Genomic DNA, 19,245 nt, shown 5'->3' on the forward strand with positions numbered 1-19,245 from the left:
GGGGATCCGATTTGGTGGCCTTGGGATCTCATCTCTGCTTTTTGCAGATGATGTGGTCCTATTGGCTTCATCAGGTCGTGATCTGCAGCTCTCGCTGGAGCGGTTCGCAGCCGAGTGTGAAGCGGCCGGGATGGGGATCAGTGCCTCCAAATCCGAGGCCATGGTCTTGAGCCGGAAAAGGGTAGAGTGCCTTCTCCGGGTCAGGGGGGGGTGTCCTGCCCCAGGTGGAGGAGTTCAAGTATCTATGGCTCTTGGACACGAATGGGGGAAGAAGGGAGCGGGAGATCGACAGGCAGATTGGCGCAGCGTCAGCCGTGAAGTGGGCGCTGTACCGGTCCGTCGTGGTGAAGAGAGAGCTGAGCCAAAAAGCGAAGCTCTCGATTTACCAGTCGATCTACGTTCCCACCCTCATCTATGGTCATGAGCTTTGGGTCGTGATCGAAAGAACGAGATCGCGGATACAAGCGGCCGAAATGGGTTTTCTCCGTAGGGTGGCTGGGCTCTCCCTTAGAGAGAGAAGCTCAGTCATCCGGGAGGGACTCAGAGTAGAGCCGCTGCTCCTTCACATCGAGAGGAGCCAGTTGAGGAACATCTGGTCAGGATGCCTCCTCGACGCCTCCCTGGTGAGGTGTTCCGGGCACGTCCCACCGGGAGGAGGCCCCGGGGAAGACCCAGGACACGCTGGAGGGACTATGTCTCTTGGCTGGCCTGGGAACGCCTTGGGATTCCCCTGGAGGAGCTGGAAGAAGTGGCCGGGGAGAGGGAAGTCTGGGCCTCCCTTCTGAAGCTGCTACCCCCGCGACCCGACCCCGGACCTCGGATAAGTGGAAGAAGATGGATAGATGGATGGATTTGTTAGTATTTAACATATGCATGTCATAAGCTCCCAAACGACCTAGGGCTGGCCATACACTGTTGCCTTGTTTTGTTAGTAAACTCTTTTTCCTAATAATAAGAATAGGAATAATAAGAAAACTACAACAAAAAACTATTTTTATTTACATGGACCAGGATTCCGTGTCTTTAAAAAAACTTGGAAACTTTTACAAACGGACGTATTTTTCTCTCTTTATTATTACATGCCATGTTATTTTGTACAAATGTTCAAACTGTTTAACTAAAAAAATCAAGAAATTCTTACTACATGAAGCAAAATGACATGGATCCCGGAAGAGAGCCGGAAGTCCCATCACCATCTCCTTTCCGTTGTAAACGTTCACATTCCCGCCATCATCGCGCGTTGCTGCGAAGCGTCGCGTTCACTGTCAACAAGAGACCCACCGGAGAGCAGGTGAATGCCGGCGAAACTAACTTTCTGTTCCCGGAGGACAACCGACAAAACACCGAACCACATTCTGCGCATCCGAAGGCGCGTGCTCCGCCGTCTTCAGGTAAAGAACCGACGAGTTAATGTCGCCGTGACTCTGTTTCCATCACCAAGTTACAGCAGTAATTAGCCACTCAGCTAGCGGCTGCTGCTAGCAGCTCTGCTAATGTCGGCCTCCTCCATCCATTCAGCGCCCGCGGAGAATAAGACGGAGCCTGCCTCCCAGACGTTTAACTGGGCTTCGCTGTTCTTCCCGGCGCTCGTCCGGACCGGAACCTCTGTGTTCTGTTCGGTTAGACTAATTCAAGTCGTCGCCATTAAACGCAGCGGCAGAGAGTTGTGTTAGCTGAAGCGAACCGCAGGCTAAACTAATGATGGACAAACAGAAAACAGGAGGAATTTCCTCATCTTTTTGGGAGATTGGGTCTGCTCTGAGGAGAATATTTTTGGGTTGTAGCCTCTTGGATTGGTTCCGGTCGACATGGACTTTGTTGTCATTGAATAAAGCAGAGAGCTCCTGCTAGAACCTTAAATTTAACGCTGGGTTATTGGACCTACCGCGCTATCCCTGACTCCAAAGGAAGTTAAATGCTGTTATCCATATCTGTTGTTGCATCAAAGCTTAAGAAGCCTCTGACTGCAGAGTGCTGTATAACAGCCTCCAGACTGGCATGGCATGCTAACAGCGCAGCATCCAGGCATGAGAAACGATATTCTTTGATTTTTACCATGTTGCCAAGTCTGACTGCTGGTCATAACTTCATGCTGACACAAACCTTCCTCTGCTTCTAGGAACCTTCTGGCGGTGCGGCGTTGGGACAATAAGCCATGGCAGCCTTCGTGCCCAAACTCTCCAGTGGTGGTACAGTAAAGATCCGATTCAACAGCATGGACCTGGGCACCACCAAGTGGAAAGAGGGAACGTTTGAGATCCTGGAGAAAGACAACAAAGTCAGCCTGAGCTTGAGATACAGCAGCGGTGGAGCAACCAGGACCTTCCAGGTAAACCGACCTGGACACTCTGTGGCCTGACTGCTGGGTTTATTTACATTTATTCTTTTAAATCATTTATTCATATTTATATATTTTACATTTGTTTTTATTATATTTAGTTATGTTTTTACTATAAATTTTTTTCTTTTATATTTTTTCCTTATTAGATTTGTTTATTTGCTTTATTTTGATTAATTTTTTATTTATTCAAATTTTTTGTTTTTCATTCACTTATTTCTGTTTTTAATTTATTTTTTAGATATTTTTACATTTTTTACTTTAATGACTTTTATATAATTTTAAATGTATTATTGTATTTATGTTTTTCTATTTGTTTTGATCTATTTTCATTAATTTTTACATGTTTTTTATTTATTTCTTTGCTCATGGTGAAGTGATGCAGAGAGTGGAAACGGAGGATGAATTTGACTGAAGTGAATTTATTTTGCTGCCTGCAGCTGAATCAGAACGTGAAGAGTTTTACCCAGAACCTGAACCGGATCATGCTGACCCTGAAGGACAACAGCGTCATCACCCTGGATAAAATGCCCGCCCAGCTGGTTCAGAGGACCAAGGAGTACCTGGAGAAGCTGAAGCAAGGAAAGCCGGGTAATTACTGCGCCGCTCATCCAGTCAGATCTGGAAAAACTTTAATCAAAATGTTTTAAATAATTGAACTCAGAATGATGGCAGGAAATCATAAAGTTACAGATTTGTTCTTTTTGTTGTGCTTCAGCCTCTGCGGGTGTCACGTTCGGATTTAACCTTCTGACCCGCATGCAGAATCAGAGTTAAAATAAGGAATTGGTTTTATTTTCAAAGAAATAAACTGACAGATCCTGATCCTTCAGGAGGATGGAAAGGGTCACGAGATCAGTGGCGTCTGGAATGAGGGTGGAGTTAATGGTGGCCAGAAACGATTGATCAGGGATGAAATAAGAGAGAGAAAGAGAGAGAGCTTACTTTAGAATGATTCAGAGTGAGGCGAGGAGGGAAAGATGGCCATGTGGAGAATGGTTGATGGTGAATCCTCAGATTAGTGCGAGGTGGATGGTTAGACAGAGAACCAGGGGTCTGATGGAGCTGGGTGGAGAAATGATGAACGGCTGAACAGGCAGGCAGGTAACTTGCAGGTGAATCCACAGGAGGGGAAACAGCAGAACTGATTCTTCTTGGAAATCCAATGAGAGAACCTAGAGGCAGCAAACACAAGGACTAAACAACTTCTAGCAAATGCACAGGAGATGGTGAACAGCTTGTGACAGGTAACCACAAGAGGAGGCCAGAGAGACGACCAGTAAACGTTGATCATCCAGGACTGAGTGGAGGATCTGCTGCTCTTTTAATCCCAGCACTATGATGAGCTCCACCTGTGTAGGCTGCCCAGGTTCTCCACCAAGATCCTCGCTGGAAAAGATGCATTACTTGCACTCTCTTTCTCACACACACACAGGAACCCTGACAAGGGGAGCCTTGAATTTAAACACTTTGAGCTCTAACTCCCCCTACTGGTTGGTTTTATTATCGATCTTAAAATAAACATCCTTTTAATGTCAAAATTAAGTAAACATTCAAAATGTACATATATCACAAACAACATGCTGTGTATATAATCTAGGTATGTTGCAAATTAGCAACATTAGGCATAATTTGTAATAGTCCAGGTTTTTTTGGGTGGGAGGGGGTATGCTAATGCAAAGTAGGTTTTAAAAAGTAACAGAAAAAGTTTGTGTAAAATCTATTACATCATCACAGGAAATCCAGGTGACTTTACATCAGTTGTATAAAAGGTTAAACTGTGTTTACAGGGTTGGGGGCATCAACATGTTAACTTAGTTTTAATGAAATTCCAGTGAAGGTTAGCAACTGTTTTTATCCATTTCTTTTTACATGTAACATCTACGGAGCCCCAAATGGGACATGGGGAAAAATGTTTCTTTTGTGTTCCCTCGCAATAAGTTCACTGCCATATTTGTTGGTCTATTTTGTATACAGTCATGAATGTCAATTTAACATTTCAAATATAAACACATTTAAATTGCCTCAGTGGAAACGTGTTTATTATTATTAACTATTTGATGCAAAAAACTGATTGAAAATCGATTTATTCCCTGCATGTTTATGTCTGTTTGTGTAAGGCTGGGATGGAAACGGCCCTTTAACCACTCAGAGCAACAAAACAGAGACACAATCAAACTGTCAGATAACTGATTACCTGTGATAATAACTCAGAAATAGTCCACAGAGTTTTAATGTATTTTTCTTTTATTTTCCTATTTATATAAAGTTTCTGTTTATATTGTAGGTTTGTGGTTCATTTCTGTCCTAAAGAAAAATACACAAAACTTCAGATATTTCACAGTGAGATATTAAGATACATGGAAAAACCTAAAGCCTCAGATTATAGCAGACAGTATGATGGCCACCGTAAGACAGGATTCAATTATGGCGCATGAACTGATCAGGACATTACTGCGAGAGAACGCCATGACCCTCAGGAAACTCGGTAAACATGGAATTTACCACTTAAACGTTTCGCAAAAAATATGGCTTCATTTTAAAAATGTGAAATTACAGAATTAATTTGACAGAACAAACAAATGAATAACTTCAATGTCCAGAACTTAGATGGTCAGTTTGGGGTCTTCTCAATAAGTTTCAAATAATAAAGTGTTGAACTTGGAACTTAAAAATGATAAACTTTTGGTTTGATATAAATGAGAACTTGGAGTTTCATACAGTATGAAAGTTAAGACTCGTCTCTGCTGCAAGTCATAAGGTTCTGAAACATTCAGCTGAATTTTGATCACAAAGTTAATGCAGTTCTTGGATTGTTTACAGCTAAAAATGTTTGTTTTTAGTTGTAAACAATGTTTACGATGCCTGCAGGTGCAGTTTCTACCAGCAGGTGGCAGAGTTTCTCCATTTATTAGTGTTCAACCAGTTTTAAGCTGCTGGAGATAATTATAACTTTTTCTAAACAATAATTTATTAAGATGTTTTAATAAAAATTTTAAAATGAAGTTAAATAAACTTGTTTTATTAAGAGTAAAATCCAGCAAGTTGAGAAGGCAGAAAAATAAATAAATGATGGAAATATCTGTTTTTAATGCTCTGTAATGTGAGCAGCTGTGCTTCCTGTCATCCCTCAGTGTTGAAATCGTCCCATGGAAGTGCCAACTTCGGCGTGCTCGGCAACCGACCCATGAAGAACGAGAACAGCCCGTCTGGGGACAGACAGGTGAGCATCGGTGTTTACCTGAGCGCTGAGCTCAGTCAGAGAGACGAAGGCTGAACGTTTGACTCAAACACTCAGACGACGCCGAGGCGGCAGAGCGCCGACGGCCGGGACGACTCCACCCCGCGGAAACCTCTGAGCAGCCCGAGCAGAGCGGCCTCCACGCCGACACGCAGCGGACTCTCTGAAAACAGGTGGGGGAGGGGCGCCAGCGTCCCTTTGAAAACCCGGCCATGTTCAGGTCAGTTTGGTACAGCTTGTTGTTGCTGCTTGTTTCAGGGGGGAGAAGAGGAAGAGGCTGCTGAACTCTGAAAGCGACCTGACGGAGGATTACCCCAAGGAGAACGACTCCTCCAGGTGGGAGCTGCGGCGATGCGTCGGCTGCTGCGGCAGCGCCGCAGACGCGTCGACACGTTGATGTTTTACCAACAGAAGGCAAACAAAAACACTTTATCACTTGTGATTTCAGCAACAACAAGGCCACTTCGGACCCGTCCAGGAAGTTTCTGCTGAGCTGCAAAGAAAAACTGAAGCAGACTGAGGAGAACCGGAGCTCAGGTAGACTCCGCCCCCAACGCCTCACCTGCTGTTTAAACCGCAGCGCTGTGAGGACCGTCACGTTAATGATGACGCCCCAAATGTGTTTCAGCCAGTCTGCAGCTCATGATTATTATTCTGAAGATTAATTGAATAAAAAGGCTGGCATGTTCTACAGATGTTTCATGTAACCTCCTCAGGTTACGTCATGCAATATTAAAGATACATAAAAGTTTAATCAACTTTTTCTTTTCCAAATAAGCGAGTAACGACAAATCTTTTGACTTTCTTTCAAAAAACCTTTTTCTTTTTTTTAAGAGGATATTGATAAATTTCGCAATGTTTTTTCAAACAAGCAACAAATCCTCAGACTTTTTTTAAACCAACTGCTGCTTTAAAAGTTCCCGTCTTCAGTTGTGTTTCTCCTCTGGCTTCCTGTTTACCTCCATCTCTCCTCCTCTCCTCCGTCTGCAGCCCCGCTGGGCTCCGCTCCTCTTCAGCCGACGTCGTTCTACGGCAGCCGATCTGGAACCAAAGACTACGCTCAGAGCCACTCGTTCCTGGACAGGTGAGTTGCTCTCAGGTGAGACGATTCAGCTAGCTGCTAGCGGAGAGCGTGACGTTTATGGACGGTCCTCAGGGCCTCCGGCGCCGCTCAGACCTCCACCACCAAGAGAAGCCTGATGCTGCCCAACCACTCCACTCCCTTTAAGAAAGTCCGTCCGTCTCTGGATTACGGCTGGAACAAGCAGAGACCGTCCAGCCTGGCGCAGCCGCAGCCGCCCCTGCAGGGGTAAGGCACCCTGCCGTCCTGGAGCAAACCGAAGCACAAGCCTGACCCAACGTCAAAATAACTGATTTTCTGCAGGTTCTCCAACCTGGGCAACACCTGCTACATGAACGCCATCCTGCAGTCGCTGTTCAGCCTCCCTTCGTTCTCCAATGACATGCTGAAGCAGAGCATCACCTGGAAGAAGGTTCCTGTCAACGCCTTGCTCAGGTGAGGCCTAACGCCGCCCGCTGGCCGCTTCACTGAAGCTTTGACCTGATCTCTTGACCCCGCGTGTCCGTCTGCAGGCGCTTCGCCCACCTGATGGTGAAGAAGGATGTGGCCTGTCCAGAAACCAAGAAGGACCTGCTGAGGAAGGTGAAGAACGCCATCTCCTCCACGGCCGAACGCTTCTCTGGAAACGTGCAGAATGTAAGACTTCCTGCTTCCTTTCTGTGGCGTTAACACGTTCCTGCAGAGACTTTAACTAGACCCACACCGAGAAGTCAGCTGAACCAACTGGAAACTAAAATATCCAAAGGTCTTCTAATGGAGGTCAGGCTCACCGGCCCATCAATCCCGACTGTTTTTAAACCATTTTATCTGATTTTTAGAAAGTTTTTAAAGAAATCTTGAACATGAACGTCCAGAAACGACGACTCACCGGAAACGAAGCAAAAGAAGTTCTAGAAGCGTTGATTCGTTTTCCTAATGCGAGCAAATTTTAAAGTTCAAGTTGCAGAGATTAAGAGGCGGAGCTTCATCAGTTGCCATGGTAACAGAAGTGAACCAGCTTCATGTTGGTTAAAAAAATCTCAAACTGAACCTGAAGTTGCCCCTAAACCACTAATCCTGCTTCAGTTCAGTTCAAAAATACTTGATTAAATGTGTAGTTGTTGTTGATGCTGTGGAGTGGAAGGATCTCCAGTAGCAGCCAGTGTTGCAGCGAATCTGAAGAATCCTCTGACTAAAGATTGTTGCTGTATGTCTCATGACTGTCATGACATCCTAACAGCATAATATCCATGCAGCAGAGGCAAAACTCCACAGTAACATGTTCTGCATGACATCAGCTGTTAGCTAGCTCTGCTAATCCACCTCATTTGCTTTTGCTGCTTCTCTTTAAAGGCTCGTTTTAGTCCAACTCCAGTGTGTTTGCTTAGAAAGTCTGGTTTGTTTGGGAAGGCGTGAACTCTGGATTCAGTCTGGGTGAACGGACTAGCGCAGGGCATTCTGGGTAAATCCAACCAAAACTAACGTGCTAGCCTAGCGCTAGCAGGAGAAATGGCTCCTGGTCTTTAGCCAAAGACTAAAGAGAAATCCCCCAACTGCTAAAATCAAGGTTTTTATTGGTGAAGAAGGAAGTTGCTCTCAGTGTCTTCAGAGGTTTTTGTGTCGTTTCCTTCAGTGGTTGTTGGTGCAGCGCCCCCACAGGCCAGGAGGGGAACAGGTTGGTTTGACTCAGCAGAGAAATAATCAAACCGAGTTTAATGGACTGTCAGGTAGTTGAGGGATAATTCGAGGGTTTGGAAATGTTAATCAGCTGCTCCCAGTTTTAAAACCAATACCTTGTTGATGTATTGGTCATACATACATCAATAATTGTCCAAACGATTCAACCAGAAAATGAGCAAACCGTGACCTGAACCTGTCCTGTTGGTCAGGACGCTCACGAGTTCCTGAGTCAGTGTTTGGATCAGCTGAAGGACGATGTAGAGAAGATGAACAAAAGCCTGGCGAGCGACACGGCTGCTTCCTCTTCCTCCTCGGTGACGTGTGACAACCCTCCGGAGGCGGTGGCGACGCCCGGCGACGAGGCCGACACCTCCCGCATCTACACCTGCCCCGTGGCCGTCAACATGGAGTTCGAGGTGCAGCACACCATCACCTGCAAATGGTGAGACCGCTTCCTCCTCTTGCTCCTCTTCCTCCTCTTGCTCCTCTTGCTCCTGGTTTCTGCGTTAGCCAGCCGGTTCTGAGGCTGTGATGCTTGTCATTGGTGTTGCAGCTGTGGTGAGGTGGTGAACAAACGTGAACAGTTCAACGATCTTTCCATCGACCTGCCGCGCAGGAAGAAAACTCTGCCGCTGCGCTCCATCCAGGACTCCCTGGACCTCTTCTTCAGGGTCAGTCCTCCTCCTCTTCCTCATCTCTTTAGCTAAAGATGCTAGCTATCATGTTAGCTTTGACCCAACCTAACGCCTGCTGGGTGCTCTGTTTGTTTCCAGATGGAGGAGATTGAATATTCGTGTGAAAAGTGCAGCGGGAAATCTGCAACCGTTACTCACAAGTTCAGCAAACTGCCCAGGTACCACAGAGTCCAGAACCGGCGCTGTATATTACTGGACCGGACGTCATGTGACTGCTGTATGCACATGTTGCATTGAATCACACAACGAATCTGAAAAAGGGACGCCATGTTTTACGATTAATGGACCTTACCAGAGAGGCCACGTTTCATTGGCTGATGCCCATTCTACGTGGCCGTCTCACAAACACACTTAGCTTCCCGTTAGCTAAGTACAGCATAATGGCAGAACTAATACAACTTCTACACCTTGAAGCCTGTCTGCTACACAGTCTTACGTTAGCTAAACAGATCAATATGCAATGTGTCTGTATCTGACATACACTAAAGATTTTATTTTAGCAGAAAAGGCTTTGGACTAAACTGTTACTCGTGTTAGCCACGTTAGCACCAAGTACAGCTAGTCTGTCAACCATCGCTGTGTTCAGGGAAGCGCTGATTAATAATCGAGAAATAAATATCAAGCCTGGAAACTTGATATCGTAACAAACTGAATGTTATGTTTTTAACGTAATCTTTGCTCGTCTTGCGGGGCGCAGGCGGTTGCCACGGTAACAGGTGAGCTTACACTACAGAGAGAGAGAGTAAAAAGGTAGGAGTGGTTTTGAGTTGATCACCTGTTCAGGTTATTTTACCTTTGTTTCCCTTTGCTGTGGCTCATTACAGCCGCTGTAGTTTCTAACCGTTGGACTAATTACCTCGTTGTTTGTGAGTTTACGTCATTCACAACAAACATCAAACAGAACAAATATATTTCATAAAGTTTTAACAAACAAATGGCTTCTACCGCGGTTATTATGTGAAATTAAATGAATTATATCCCAACTTCAGAAGATTTGCCTTTACCTTTACAGAGCTCTTTGGTTCCTCCTATCAGGCTGTAGCTTCTCATATTGAGGTCAAAGTTCAGATCTACCATAACTGACTGACACCTGCTGGCCTCAGGTTTGCAACCAGCTTGTGACTGAGAAACCAGTAACCTGCTCCCAGTTGATGACATGAACTTGTTAGTTCCTCTGTCCATTTAGTAGCTGATATATTGAAATGATGCACTAATCAGTCATGTTACCAGAAACAACCAGGCTTTGTTTGTGAGACTTGCGGTCAGGTGGGTCGGTTGTGGGCGGAGCTTGGTAAGGTCCATTGTCAGCACTACAAAAACTAGATAACAAGGCTCAATGTGTAACTTTTAACAGGTCAGTAAAAAGATCATCAGTGGATGTTTAAATAGCTAATCAATCAGCACTGTGTTCAGACGATTACTTATTGATCACAAAACAAACATCAAGCCTGAAAACATAAAACTAACAGACTGGGGGCGTGCTGTGGTGGCGCAGGGGGTTAGCACGCCCCACGTTTGGAGGCCTTAGTCCTCGACGCGGACGTCGCGGGTTCGACTCCCGGTCCCGACGACCTTTGCCGCATGTCTTCCCCCCTCTCCTCACCCTCCTTCCTGTCTGCCTACTGTACAAAAAATACGAGCCGCTAGCGCCGCAAAAACTCTTCGGAGAAAAAAATAGAAAAAAACCCAACAAAAAACATAAAACTAACAGACTGAATGTTCTGATCTTTCTGGGAAACGTTTGCATGTTTTTGGTGTTTGATACATTCAAACGTAATTTCTTCTGTCGGCTTGTGGAGCTGTTAGTCGGTTGCCACGGTAACGGGTGTATAGTAATGTGGTAATGGCGGCTGCTAGATGTAGCGACTAGGACGCTAGCTGCAGCGGCTAACGTCACGGTCCTGTCCAGTGGTATATATCGCTGTCTGACCCGACCCAGTGAAGGAGCTGAACAGAACCAGCTGACCCGTCTCTTCCTCTCAGAGTCCTCATCCTCCACCTGAAGAGGTACAGCTTCAACGCCCAGCTGTCCCTGAACAGCAAGCTGGGCCAGCAGGTTCTGATCCCACGGTACCTGACGCTGCTGTCCCACTGCACCGATGGCACCCGGCCCCCCGTCAGCCTGAACTGGACCCCCCAACCCGCCATGTACGGCCTGCTGCACGCCGCTTCACCTCCACTTCCTGTTTCACCAGCTGATGATGTTTCTGCTCTGTTCCTAAAGGTCCAGAACCCTGAAAGCGTCACAGGCGATCAACTCCTCCACGACTCCTCAGAGGTGAGTTTCACCAGAACCCGAACCAGAACCAGAGGTCCAGGGTTTACTAACTTATGTCAGGATTTCAAAGCGTTAAAACCGATTTAATGATTCATTAAGCCAATAAAACAAAGTGGGTCTACAGAGCAGAACCTCCAGGTTCTTGGTCTGCTGATGAAGGTTCTGTTTCTTTTCAGAATCTGGTATCTTGATTTTTACTTCTGGTTCTCCTCAGCCCAGATAAGATGACTGAAGTCCAGTTGGAGCGGACTTAGATATTCTGACTCAGCCTCAGTCTTGAATTGATTCTGCAGTTATCCTTTTTGCTTTTGCACTTTTTGTCCTTCCACTCAACTTTCTACTACTATACTAGAAAAATTTCTGAATATTCTAGTTTTCTGATGCACTGGATTTTAAGTTTCTATTCTCTGTAAGCCACAATCACTAAAATTATATCAAATAAGTGTTTGGAATGCGAGATCGACTTCTGCTGTAACAGGAAGCGATGAGTTTTAAAGGTTTCTGTGATTTGTGTGAAGGAGGGTTGGAGGGAAATCCTCCAGCTGCAGCTCCGCCCTGCTGGACTCGGACTACGAAGACGAACCCACCAGGAAGGTGAACATGAGCCGCAGGCGGCGCCTCAGCATCTGCCTGCCTGAAGAGGACGACCGTCCAGAGGAGGTCGGGTCCAGCTCGGCGCCTCAGCGCTACTCGTCTCGCTCTCTTCTTCTGGTCGTGTCGTTTTGAAGTTTGATGTGTTTTCAGAAGCCGGCGGCGGCGGCGATGGATTCGACAGAATTCAGCGGCATAAACGACGACGAGATGTTAGCCGCCGTGCTGGAGATGAGCCGACAGGAAGCCGGGCTTCCTGCAGCGGCGCCGCTGGAGGACGAACCGACCAGCAGCCCTGACACCGGGTTCGGAGACTCAGACGTTCACGACCTGGCTTATCACACGGAGCTGCTGGAAACGGACAGCAAGCAGCCTGCAGGTGGCGCTAGCTTTAATGCAGCAGGTTCTGCTTTAAAGGGGCAGTACCATGTAAAATCCACTTTTTTGATCTTTCCGTTATGTTCTGTTATTCTCTTATCAAACACAAACCTGAAGAGTTGCTTTGATTCTTTAATGTATGTTTGAGAAATTTTTTAATCTCCATGGCAACCATTCAACTAGGCAAAACGCCTGGATGGACCTAGCCCCGCCTACGAGGCTCAGCTCCTCCCCCACTCAGCTCCTTCAGACTAGCCAGCAGCAATTAGCAAACGGCTGGTGGAGACGCAGAAAGCAGAATTGGTTTTAAGTCGTGTTTGATATGAACAGTAATTTATAGCAACTCATTTTAACATTGTTAGTTGATTTTGCTTTGAAACGGCAACTTGTGCCTGGAAAACATCAAACTGCCCCTTTAAAGAGCCACGTCAGTCTAATGACGTCATTCAGTGAGAAACCAGTAAGAAATAAAAGTCGTTTTCGGCCCAGAACAGCAGAACTTCACACCGACAAGTTTGGGTTTGTCTCCACATGTTCTGGTGCCGTTCAGACGTTCTGGACTCCCTGGATCTGACCATGGATGAGAACAAGGAGAACCAGACCCCGGAGGGCCCGCAGCAGCTGGGCGAGCTGGACTGGGTCCAGCAGTACAACCTGGACCAGGAGCGGGAGGAGCAGGAGCTGCAGCAGGCGCTGGCCCAGAGCCTGCAGGAACACGTAAGACCAGAACCAGCTGGACCCCAGCAACACAAAATAAAGCAAAACTTTTCCTTTGTGCCGCTGTCAATAAATAAATATTAATAAATATGAACAAAGACGGAGGTACAGAGGTATTTTAAAGCAGAAGCAGCACAAACTAAAAAAATTGCTGCAAAACAGCCTAGTTGATTGACGCTAGTTTTGTTAGACTTGAAGAATGTGGGGGGGTCAGCTTCACTCAGGTGACCCTCCAGGTGCCGGTTCTGACCCGTTCTGAACCCGGCCGTTCTCCTGCAGGAAGCCCAGGAGATGAGGGAAGACGACGACCTGAAGAGAGCCACTGAGCTCAGCCTCCAAGGTAGGCAGAGCTTCTCCCCGCCTGTCTGCGCTGCGCTCAGAGGGAACTGGAGCGTTTCTGTCGCCCCCAGAGTTCAACAACTCGCTGCCGGAGCTGCTGTGTTCGGACGACGACTCCGGGAACGAGGACGTCCTGGACATGGAGTACACCGAGGCCGAGGCCGAGACCCTGAAGAGGAACGCCGAGGTAACGGGCGTCCGGCCGTCCCCGGAAATCTGCCTGAAATCTGAAATACTGAGTGTTTGGTCTCTGATCCGCAGGCCGGAGACCTGGCCAACTCCTACAGACTCATCAGCGTCGTCAGCCACATCGGGAGCAGCTCTTCCTCTGGTGCGCTCCTCTTCCTCCTCCTCCCTGTTCTCACCGCTGTTCCTCTATTAAAGCCGGGTTCTGTTCTCATCCCAGGACATTACATCAGCGACGTCTACGACATGAAGAAACAGTCGTGGCTGACCTACAACGACCTTGACGTGTCGCGCACGCAGGAGGCGGCCGTCCAGCGGGACCGCGACCGCAGCGGATACATCTTCTTCTACATGCACAAGTGGGTCATTCAGTCCGTCGCCCCTCAGGTCTGTCGGGTCGGTGAAGAGCGAGTGAGTGGGAGACCGTTTTTAAGAAGCTGTAATCCGCTTATCGTATTAAAAAGAATCTTTTTTTATTTTTGGGATGTGATGATGAGAAAGTTTGTTTTAATTAGACAGGATTTATTTCCAGCCCCTGGCAGTTAAATGCTTCCAGATTAAAGGGTAGTTTCCTAAAATCAACTCTCTTTTTAGCCTTAGAAGTTTATTCCCTCATATAAAACATACATGGAGTTGCCTTGACACTTTCATGCATTTGAGAAATCCTTTCATCTCCATGGCAACCATTCAACTGTGCAAAACGCCTGAGTGGACCTAGCCCCGCCCTCAAGACGCAGCTCCGCCTCAGAGAGACTGAGGCCTGATTTCAGGCCTAAATTATTAAATAACTTTTATGTCAAGTCATATTTGATATTTAAAGCATTGTTATAACATCTGAAGGTCACAGTGATGGTGTAAAATATCACTATGTGGCTGGAAACACGCCGTCCCTTTAAGGAAATACAGTCTTCACAAAAAGTTTAGTTATCTTTAAATTCACTAAACTTCACTACTCAAACTGTGAGAAGTTCAGAACGGTTTATTTGAAGGCAACGGGTCGAGAAACTGAAAACGGTCCAAAACCTTCAGAACCCTGGAGAACTGCTGGACCAGAACCGGGAGGCTCAGTCACTGACCCAAAACCTCCAGCTGTTCCTCAGCTGCGTGTCAGCCGGGCTGATCAGAGGCCGTCCGTCTGTCTGTCTGTGTTTCAGGGATGTTTTCGAGCAGCTGTCAGAGATGGAGCGGTCCGGATCCAGCGGCGCCTCTGAAGCAGGAAGGAACGTCCTGCAGCCGCTCTGAGCTCTGCAGGTCCTGCTGCTTCCTGCTAGGTGGCGCTGTCCTCCTCCGTTGGTTCCTCTACTCAGACGGGGAAGCGTTACGACTCGAACGTTCAGCGGATTGAACTTTGCCTCCATGTCTGAGGCCATTTTGTTTTTTTCTTCTGTTTTTTGTTGTTTTTTTTGTCCGGGTTTCAGCAGACGCTGCTGGTTCTGGTTCTATGTTTGCAGATCCTTTAGTTCTCTACTAAATAAAGAAATTCTATGTTGGAGTAAATCTGTGGCAGAGCTAGAGGCTTGCTGTGTTTAGCGGGTCCGTTTGGTGCAATACGTAGGTTCTGGCTCGGTTCTGGTCGGATGCTTTCCGTTGCTTTTGTGCTGCTTTGTGTTCGGTTCTGTCTGTTAGTTACTGAGCTTCTGAGTTGGACTCGGCATTATTGGGTTTTGAACTTGTGCCTCCTAAGAACTTTTCTAAATGTGTTTATGAGTTTTATTTTGACAGCTTTGTTTGGTTCTGGATGTTTGGACCTTTGTTTGTATAAAGCTAGCAGATGGTTCTGGTGTTTGCAGCGTAGCGGCCCAGAAGAAACTGTTCCCGTTTCTTCAGTATTTATCGACCCGATCTAGAGGAGAATCCTTGCTTATAGTTTTTAATCCACTGTAAAATGAAACGGTCATAATTTACCCGATCAGATGATTTTTTAAAATATTGTCAGTTTGGGCAGAGATGAAGTCCAGTCGGACTTCCTGCCGTCTGAGTGAAACCCTGCGGCGTCGAGAGGCTGAGATGTATTTATGCAGTGAGAGTGAGAAGCTTTTTCTACCCTTCAGACTCGACTGATTCTTCCTGAAAGCAGATTTTAATAAAATTATAGTCAAAACACAAACTGGATTAGTTCTTTTTTAAATAACTTTCAGTTTTTGTTCTGCTGTAAATGTCCTTCCAGCAGTTTTTACATAAAACCATCAAACTTCAGCAGTGGTTGAATTGGTGCAAAACATTTAGCGCGGCGCCGATCCGAGGCGCCGATCCGCGGCCGTCACGTTTCTGGGCTGAACGCCTTCATGAGCGGCTCAAGATGGCGGCCGGTCAGTCTGTTGTATTCGCTCAGGATGTATCGCTCCCTCTGCAGCATCTGCAACAAAAGATCATCATTAATAACCTTCAGCTGATCGGTGCATTTACCCGTAAAATGTTGGTTAAAACAAACATTTTGGACATGAAAACAATTTAAAAATCATATTTAGGAGAATATTCCTAATTATTTCTCCTTCCTTAAAGAAGATCCAGGAATGAACAGATTCTCATCTGGAATATTTCTGTCACGGATCACAGGAAGCAACACGTTCCTTAAACATTTCTCTGTTTTAGTTTCAACCTGTTATGGGTAACCATGGTAACTAGGTATCGTTTTTATCACTCAGAGCAGTTCATTACCATTTCAAGCAACAGCTGAACTTTGACCCTAAATCCCAGAGGAGTTGAAAAGGATGCAGAGAGTTCAGCAGAGTTCACATCTCCTACTCCAGCATCTCTGGAACCAGAGCTGGTCTCATCCAGCGAGCTGTTGGCACCAGGCTTCAGTCAGAGGCCTCTTCACATTTGTTGCAAGACTGACTGCTACTGGAGATCCTTCCTGCTCACTGCGTCATCATTCACAGCGACTTTGTGAAGATAATATTTTAACTTCTCTTTGGAATAAAGTATTTTTGAATTGAATAAAAATGATATGGATCAAAGTTTGAATGTAATTCTGAGCTGAACAGAACCATCTGTTCTGATCTTTACTTCTGATCTGGAGTGATTATAGCGATCAATAAGGCTGGAAACAACAAAATGGCCGCCGGCTGGTGAAGCCTGATGTTGCGGTTAAAGCTGCTGCCTCACCTCGGCCCATTCCTCCTCCGTCTCGTGTCGGTAGCCCAGCAGGTGGCAGATACCGTGTGCAGTGACGGCCTGCGGATCAGCAGAGTATTAGTGTCTTATAGATAAAAGAAAACTGGCCGAGTACATTTCTACATTAATTTCACATAATTACAAGAATGTAAATGTGCAAGAAAAAACTATTTTCTCAGCTTAAAAGCTTGAATGTAGAATTATTTATGACATTATAACGTCAGAAATTAGGAAATAAACTTTCAATTTACTAAAATATAAATTTGTGCATTTGTGAAGAGAAATGCCAAAAGTCCTCTAACATCTGGATATTTTCCAGTGTAGTTGGTAGATCTGGGCTCTTTTCCTGCGCTGAGCGAAATCTTCCAGCTCTGGACTCACCTTGGATCCAGAAAACACCTGAGGCTGTGAGGAGGAAGCTGCTGAAGTCTCAACCTGAGAAATGTTCTGATCCGGGAGAAAACCCGGATTTACCGCTTCCAGTTTGGAAAATATCCAGACGCTGGTCTCATAAATTTACCACCTCAGTCTTAAAGCCTTCTATCGTTTGCCACAAATGTCTGATTTTATAATCTCCATAAATTTTTGTCAGAAAATTCCAGTTTTTTTTCTTGTAAATATGGGAAATTAGTTTCTAATTTTCTCAGCTTATTGGTGTAAATTTGCTCTTAGATTATTTTTTCAGCTGAACATATGAATCTATAGAAAACACTGATAACTCACAGTAAGAGCACCATGAAGGTCTAGTGATTCTTTTTGGCACTGATTCATCACGAACTCGACCCCCAGGAAGATGTCTCCCAGGTTCAGCTCATCTCTGTGCAGCGGGCACGGCAGCTTACCGGGCCTCAGGTCCTGGAAGGACACAGATGGAAATAACTTCACCTGAACGCTACGGAAAACCTTTACCTGGCACCTGAGTTGGTTCGTCCTTTCATAATTTTGACTTTCAAAGTCATAATTGACAGAAAATGTCACATAATTTCTCTAAGGAGTATTGCTCTAGTATCACACAATCGTAACTTTAAAAAAGTCTTTACAGCTAGAAATTATAACTTCTAGTAAGGCTCTTATAGTTTTATATCAAGGCAGACATGGGCTTCCATATGATCCAGATATAGAAATCAGATTTTTGTCTGTTTTCCCACAGTGTGTTTCAATTCAGTATCATATTCTGTGAGCTCACACCCAAAAAAATCTAAAGTGGCACCAAAAATACACAAATTTTTATGTATTTGAGTCTTCAAGGGTTTTACTTTAGTGTTTTCATATTAGAGTAGGGCTGTGTGCCCCCGGGCCCCTCCTTTGGGAGCGCCACTGATTTCAGGTGTTATTTTTTTCTTTCAACTTCGTTAATTTAAGCTTCCATATCTCGAATAAAACACCGCACACATAAACTTTGCTTTCTGTGGTCGCTAGAAGGTTCTGCCACTCTTGGTTCAACAAAGTTTGAGTTTTAAACGCAGCGACAGTTTTTAAGGTTTTAACGGCCGTTGCTCCTTCATCCCTTTTCCCAGAAAAATGCGGGAATCACCATAGCAACCGAAGACTCCGGGTTGTAAGTCTCACACAGGAAGTTGGCTTAAAATTTCATTAAAAAAAAATCAAAAGTAAAAATATGGTTCTGTCATATATTATTGTTAATATCATTTTAAAGTTAATTCCAGATTAGATGGACTTTGTTTGACAGTAACTCCATCGGTAATGTTACTGCTGTCATATTCATAACTAACGGAATCGGTTACCTCATAAAAAGGGAAGGACAGGACGTCTGTCGGCGCGTTTTTCTTCCTGTAAAGATTGTTGATCTGCTGAATCCTGCGGTTGTCCACGCAGATGATGCCCAGGTCGAACTTCTGGATGCCCAGGATGTGTCTCAGCGTGTCCACGTCCCTGCGCAGCCTGGCGCGGCGGAGAGGAACCACCTTCTGCAGGTTCCGCAGGACTACTCCCATTTTAAACCCAGTAGGAGATGGACGCGGAGCCTCACGGCATGGACGAACCCGAACCGAGCCTTTAGCTTCTGATAGGAACTAACACTGAGCCTCTCAGTCCAGGAGAACAGCCTCATTCAGATTCAGTCATTCAGAACACAATTCAAGGTGACACCGTGACGCCGGTGCTGAAGTTGGCTTCTGACTTACAACTTCCGGTTTGACACTTGATTAAAGGGCTAGTTCAACATTTCCCCCAATTCAGAATCTAAATGTTGACAATATTTAGTCTTAAAATGCACTTCATTAAATGTAACAGTATTTTTAGATTTAATGTTCCTTTGAGCTATACATGCGCCACCTGGTGGTTAATTATCAGTTGAATTTGTTTGTATTTAAGTTTCATATGAGTCGTTAGAAGATACATTTGTTTACATTTAAGCTCTAAATGAGCTGAGAGACGCGACTCATGATTAACTCCACACAGAGAGAGAGAGATGTAAAAACTGAAGATAAATAGAAGAAATACTCCAGAGAAACGATAGAGGAGAAGAGAGTGAGACCAATAAGGATTATTTAGCCTCTATTTAGCACAAAGTCTGTCTAGTTTATAAGATTCTTTTCTGTGATTCATCGTTAACCGTTAGATGTAAAGTACAAGAATTAGTTCTGATACGTTGTTGTTTTCTTT

General features: G+C 45.4%; 2 protein-coding genes across 2 annotated transcripts; one reads left to right on the forward strand and one right to left on the reverse strand.

Annotated features, from left to right (window-relative positions):
• The first annotated feature begins 1,199 nt into the window (after positions 1–1,199).
• Positions 1,200–15,610, forward strand: usp37 (ubiquitin specific peptidase 37). The gene is made up of 24 exons (XM_032568011.1): positions 1,200–1,391; positions 2,120–2,329; positions 2,779–2,929; positions 5,473–5,561; positions 5,637–5,752; positions 5,838–5,915; positions 6,028–6,116; positions 6,570–6,663; positions 6,736–6,888; positions 6,964–7,095; positions 7,173–7,296; positions 8,529–8,761; positions 8,873–8,990; positions 9,093–9,172; positions 10,998–11,162; positions 11,239–11,292; positions 11,811–11,952; positions 12,037–12,262; positions 12,812–12,978; positions 13,258–13,318; positions 13,389–13,504; positions 13,579–13,648; positions 13,724–13,862; positions 14,658–15,610. The coding sequence occupies exons 2-24, from the start codon at positions 2,156–2,158 to the stop codon at positions 14,743–14,745; spliced, it is 2,859 nt and encodes a 952-aa protein (XP_032423902.1). The 5' UTR covers positions 1,200–1,391; positions 2,120–2,155; the 3' UTR covers positions 14,746–15,610.
• ybey (ybeY metalloendoribonuclease) lies at positions 15,550–18,742 on the reverse strand. Its single transcript, XM_032568012.1, has 4 exons — positions 18,366–18,742; positions 17,344–17,475; positions 16,612–16,680; positions 15,550–15,859 (listed from the first exon to the last, which is right to left on the reverse strand). Exons 1-4 carry the CDS (start codon positions 18,573–18,575, stop codon positions 15,764–15,766), a joined length of 507 nt encoding a protein of 168 aa, XP_032423903.1. The 5' UTR covers positions 18,576–18,742; the 3' UTR covers positions 15,550–15,763.
• Between the last annotated feature and the right edge of the window lie 503 nt (positions 18,743–19,245).

Source organism: Xiphophorus hellerii, chromosome 7 (assembly GCF_003331165.1).
Source record: "Xiphophorus hellerii strain 12219 chromosome 7, Xiphophorus_hellerii-4.1, whole genome shotgun sequence".
Lineage (NCBI taxonomy): Eukaryota > Metazoa > Chordata > Actinopteri > Cyprinodontiformes > Poeciliidae > Xiphophorus > Xiphophorus hellerii.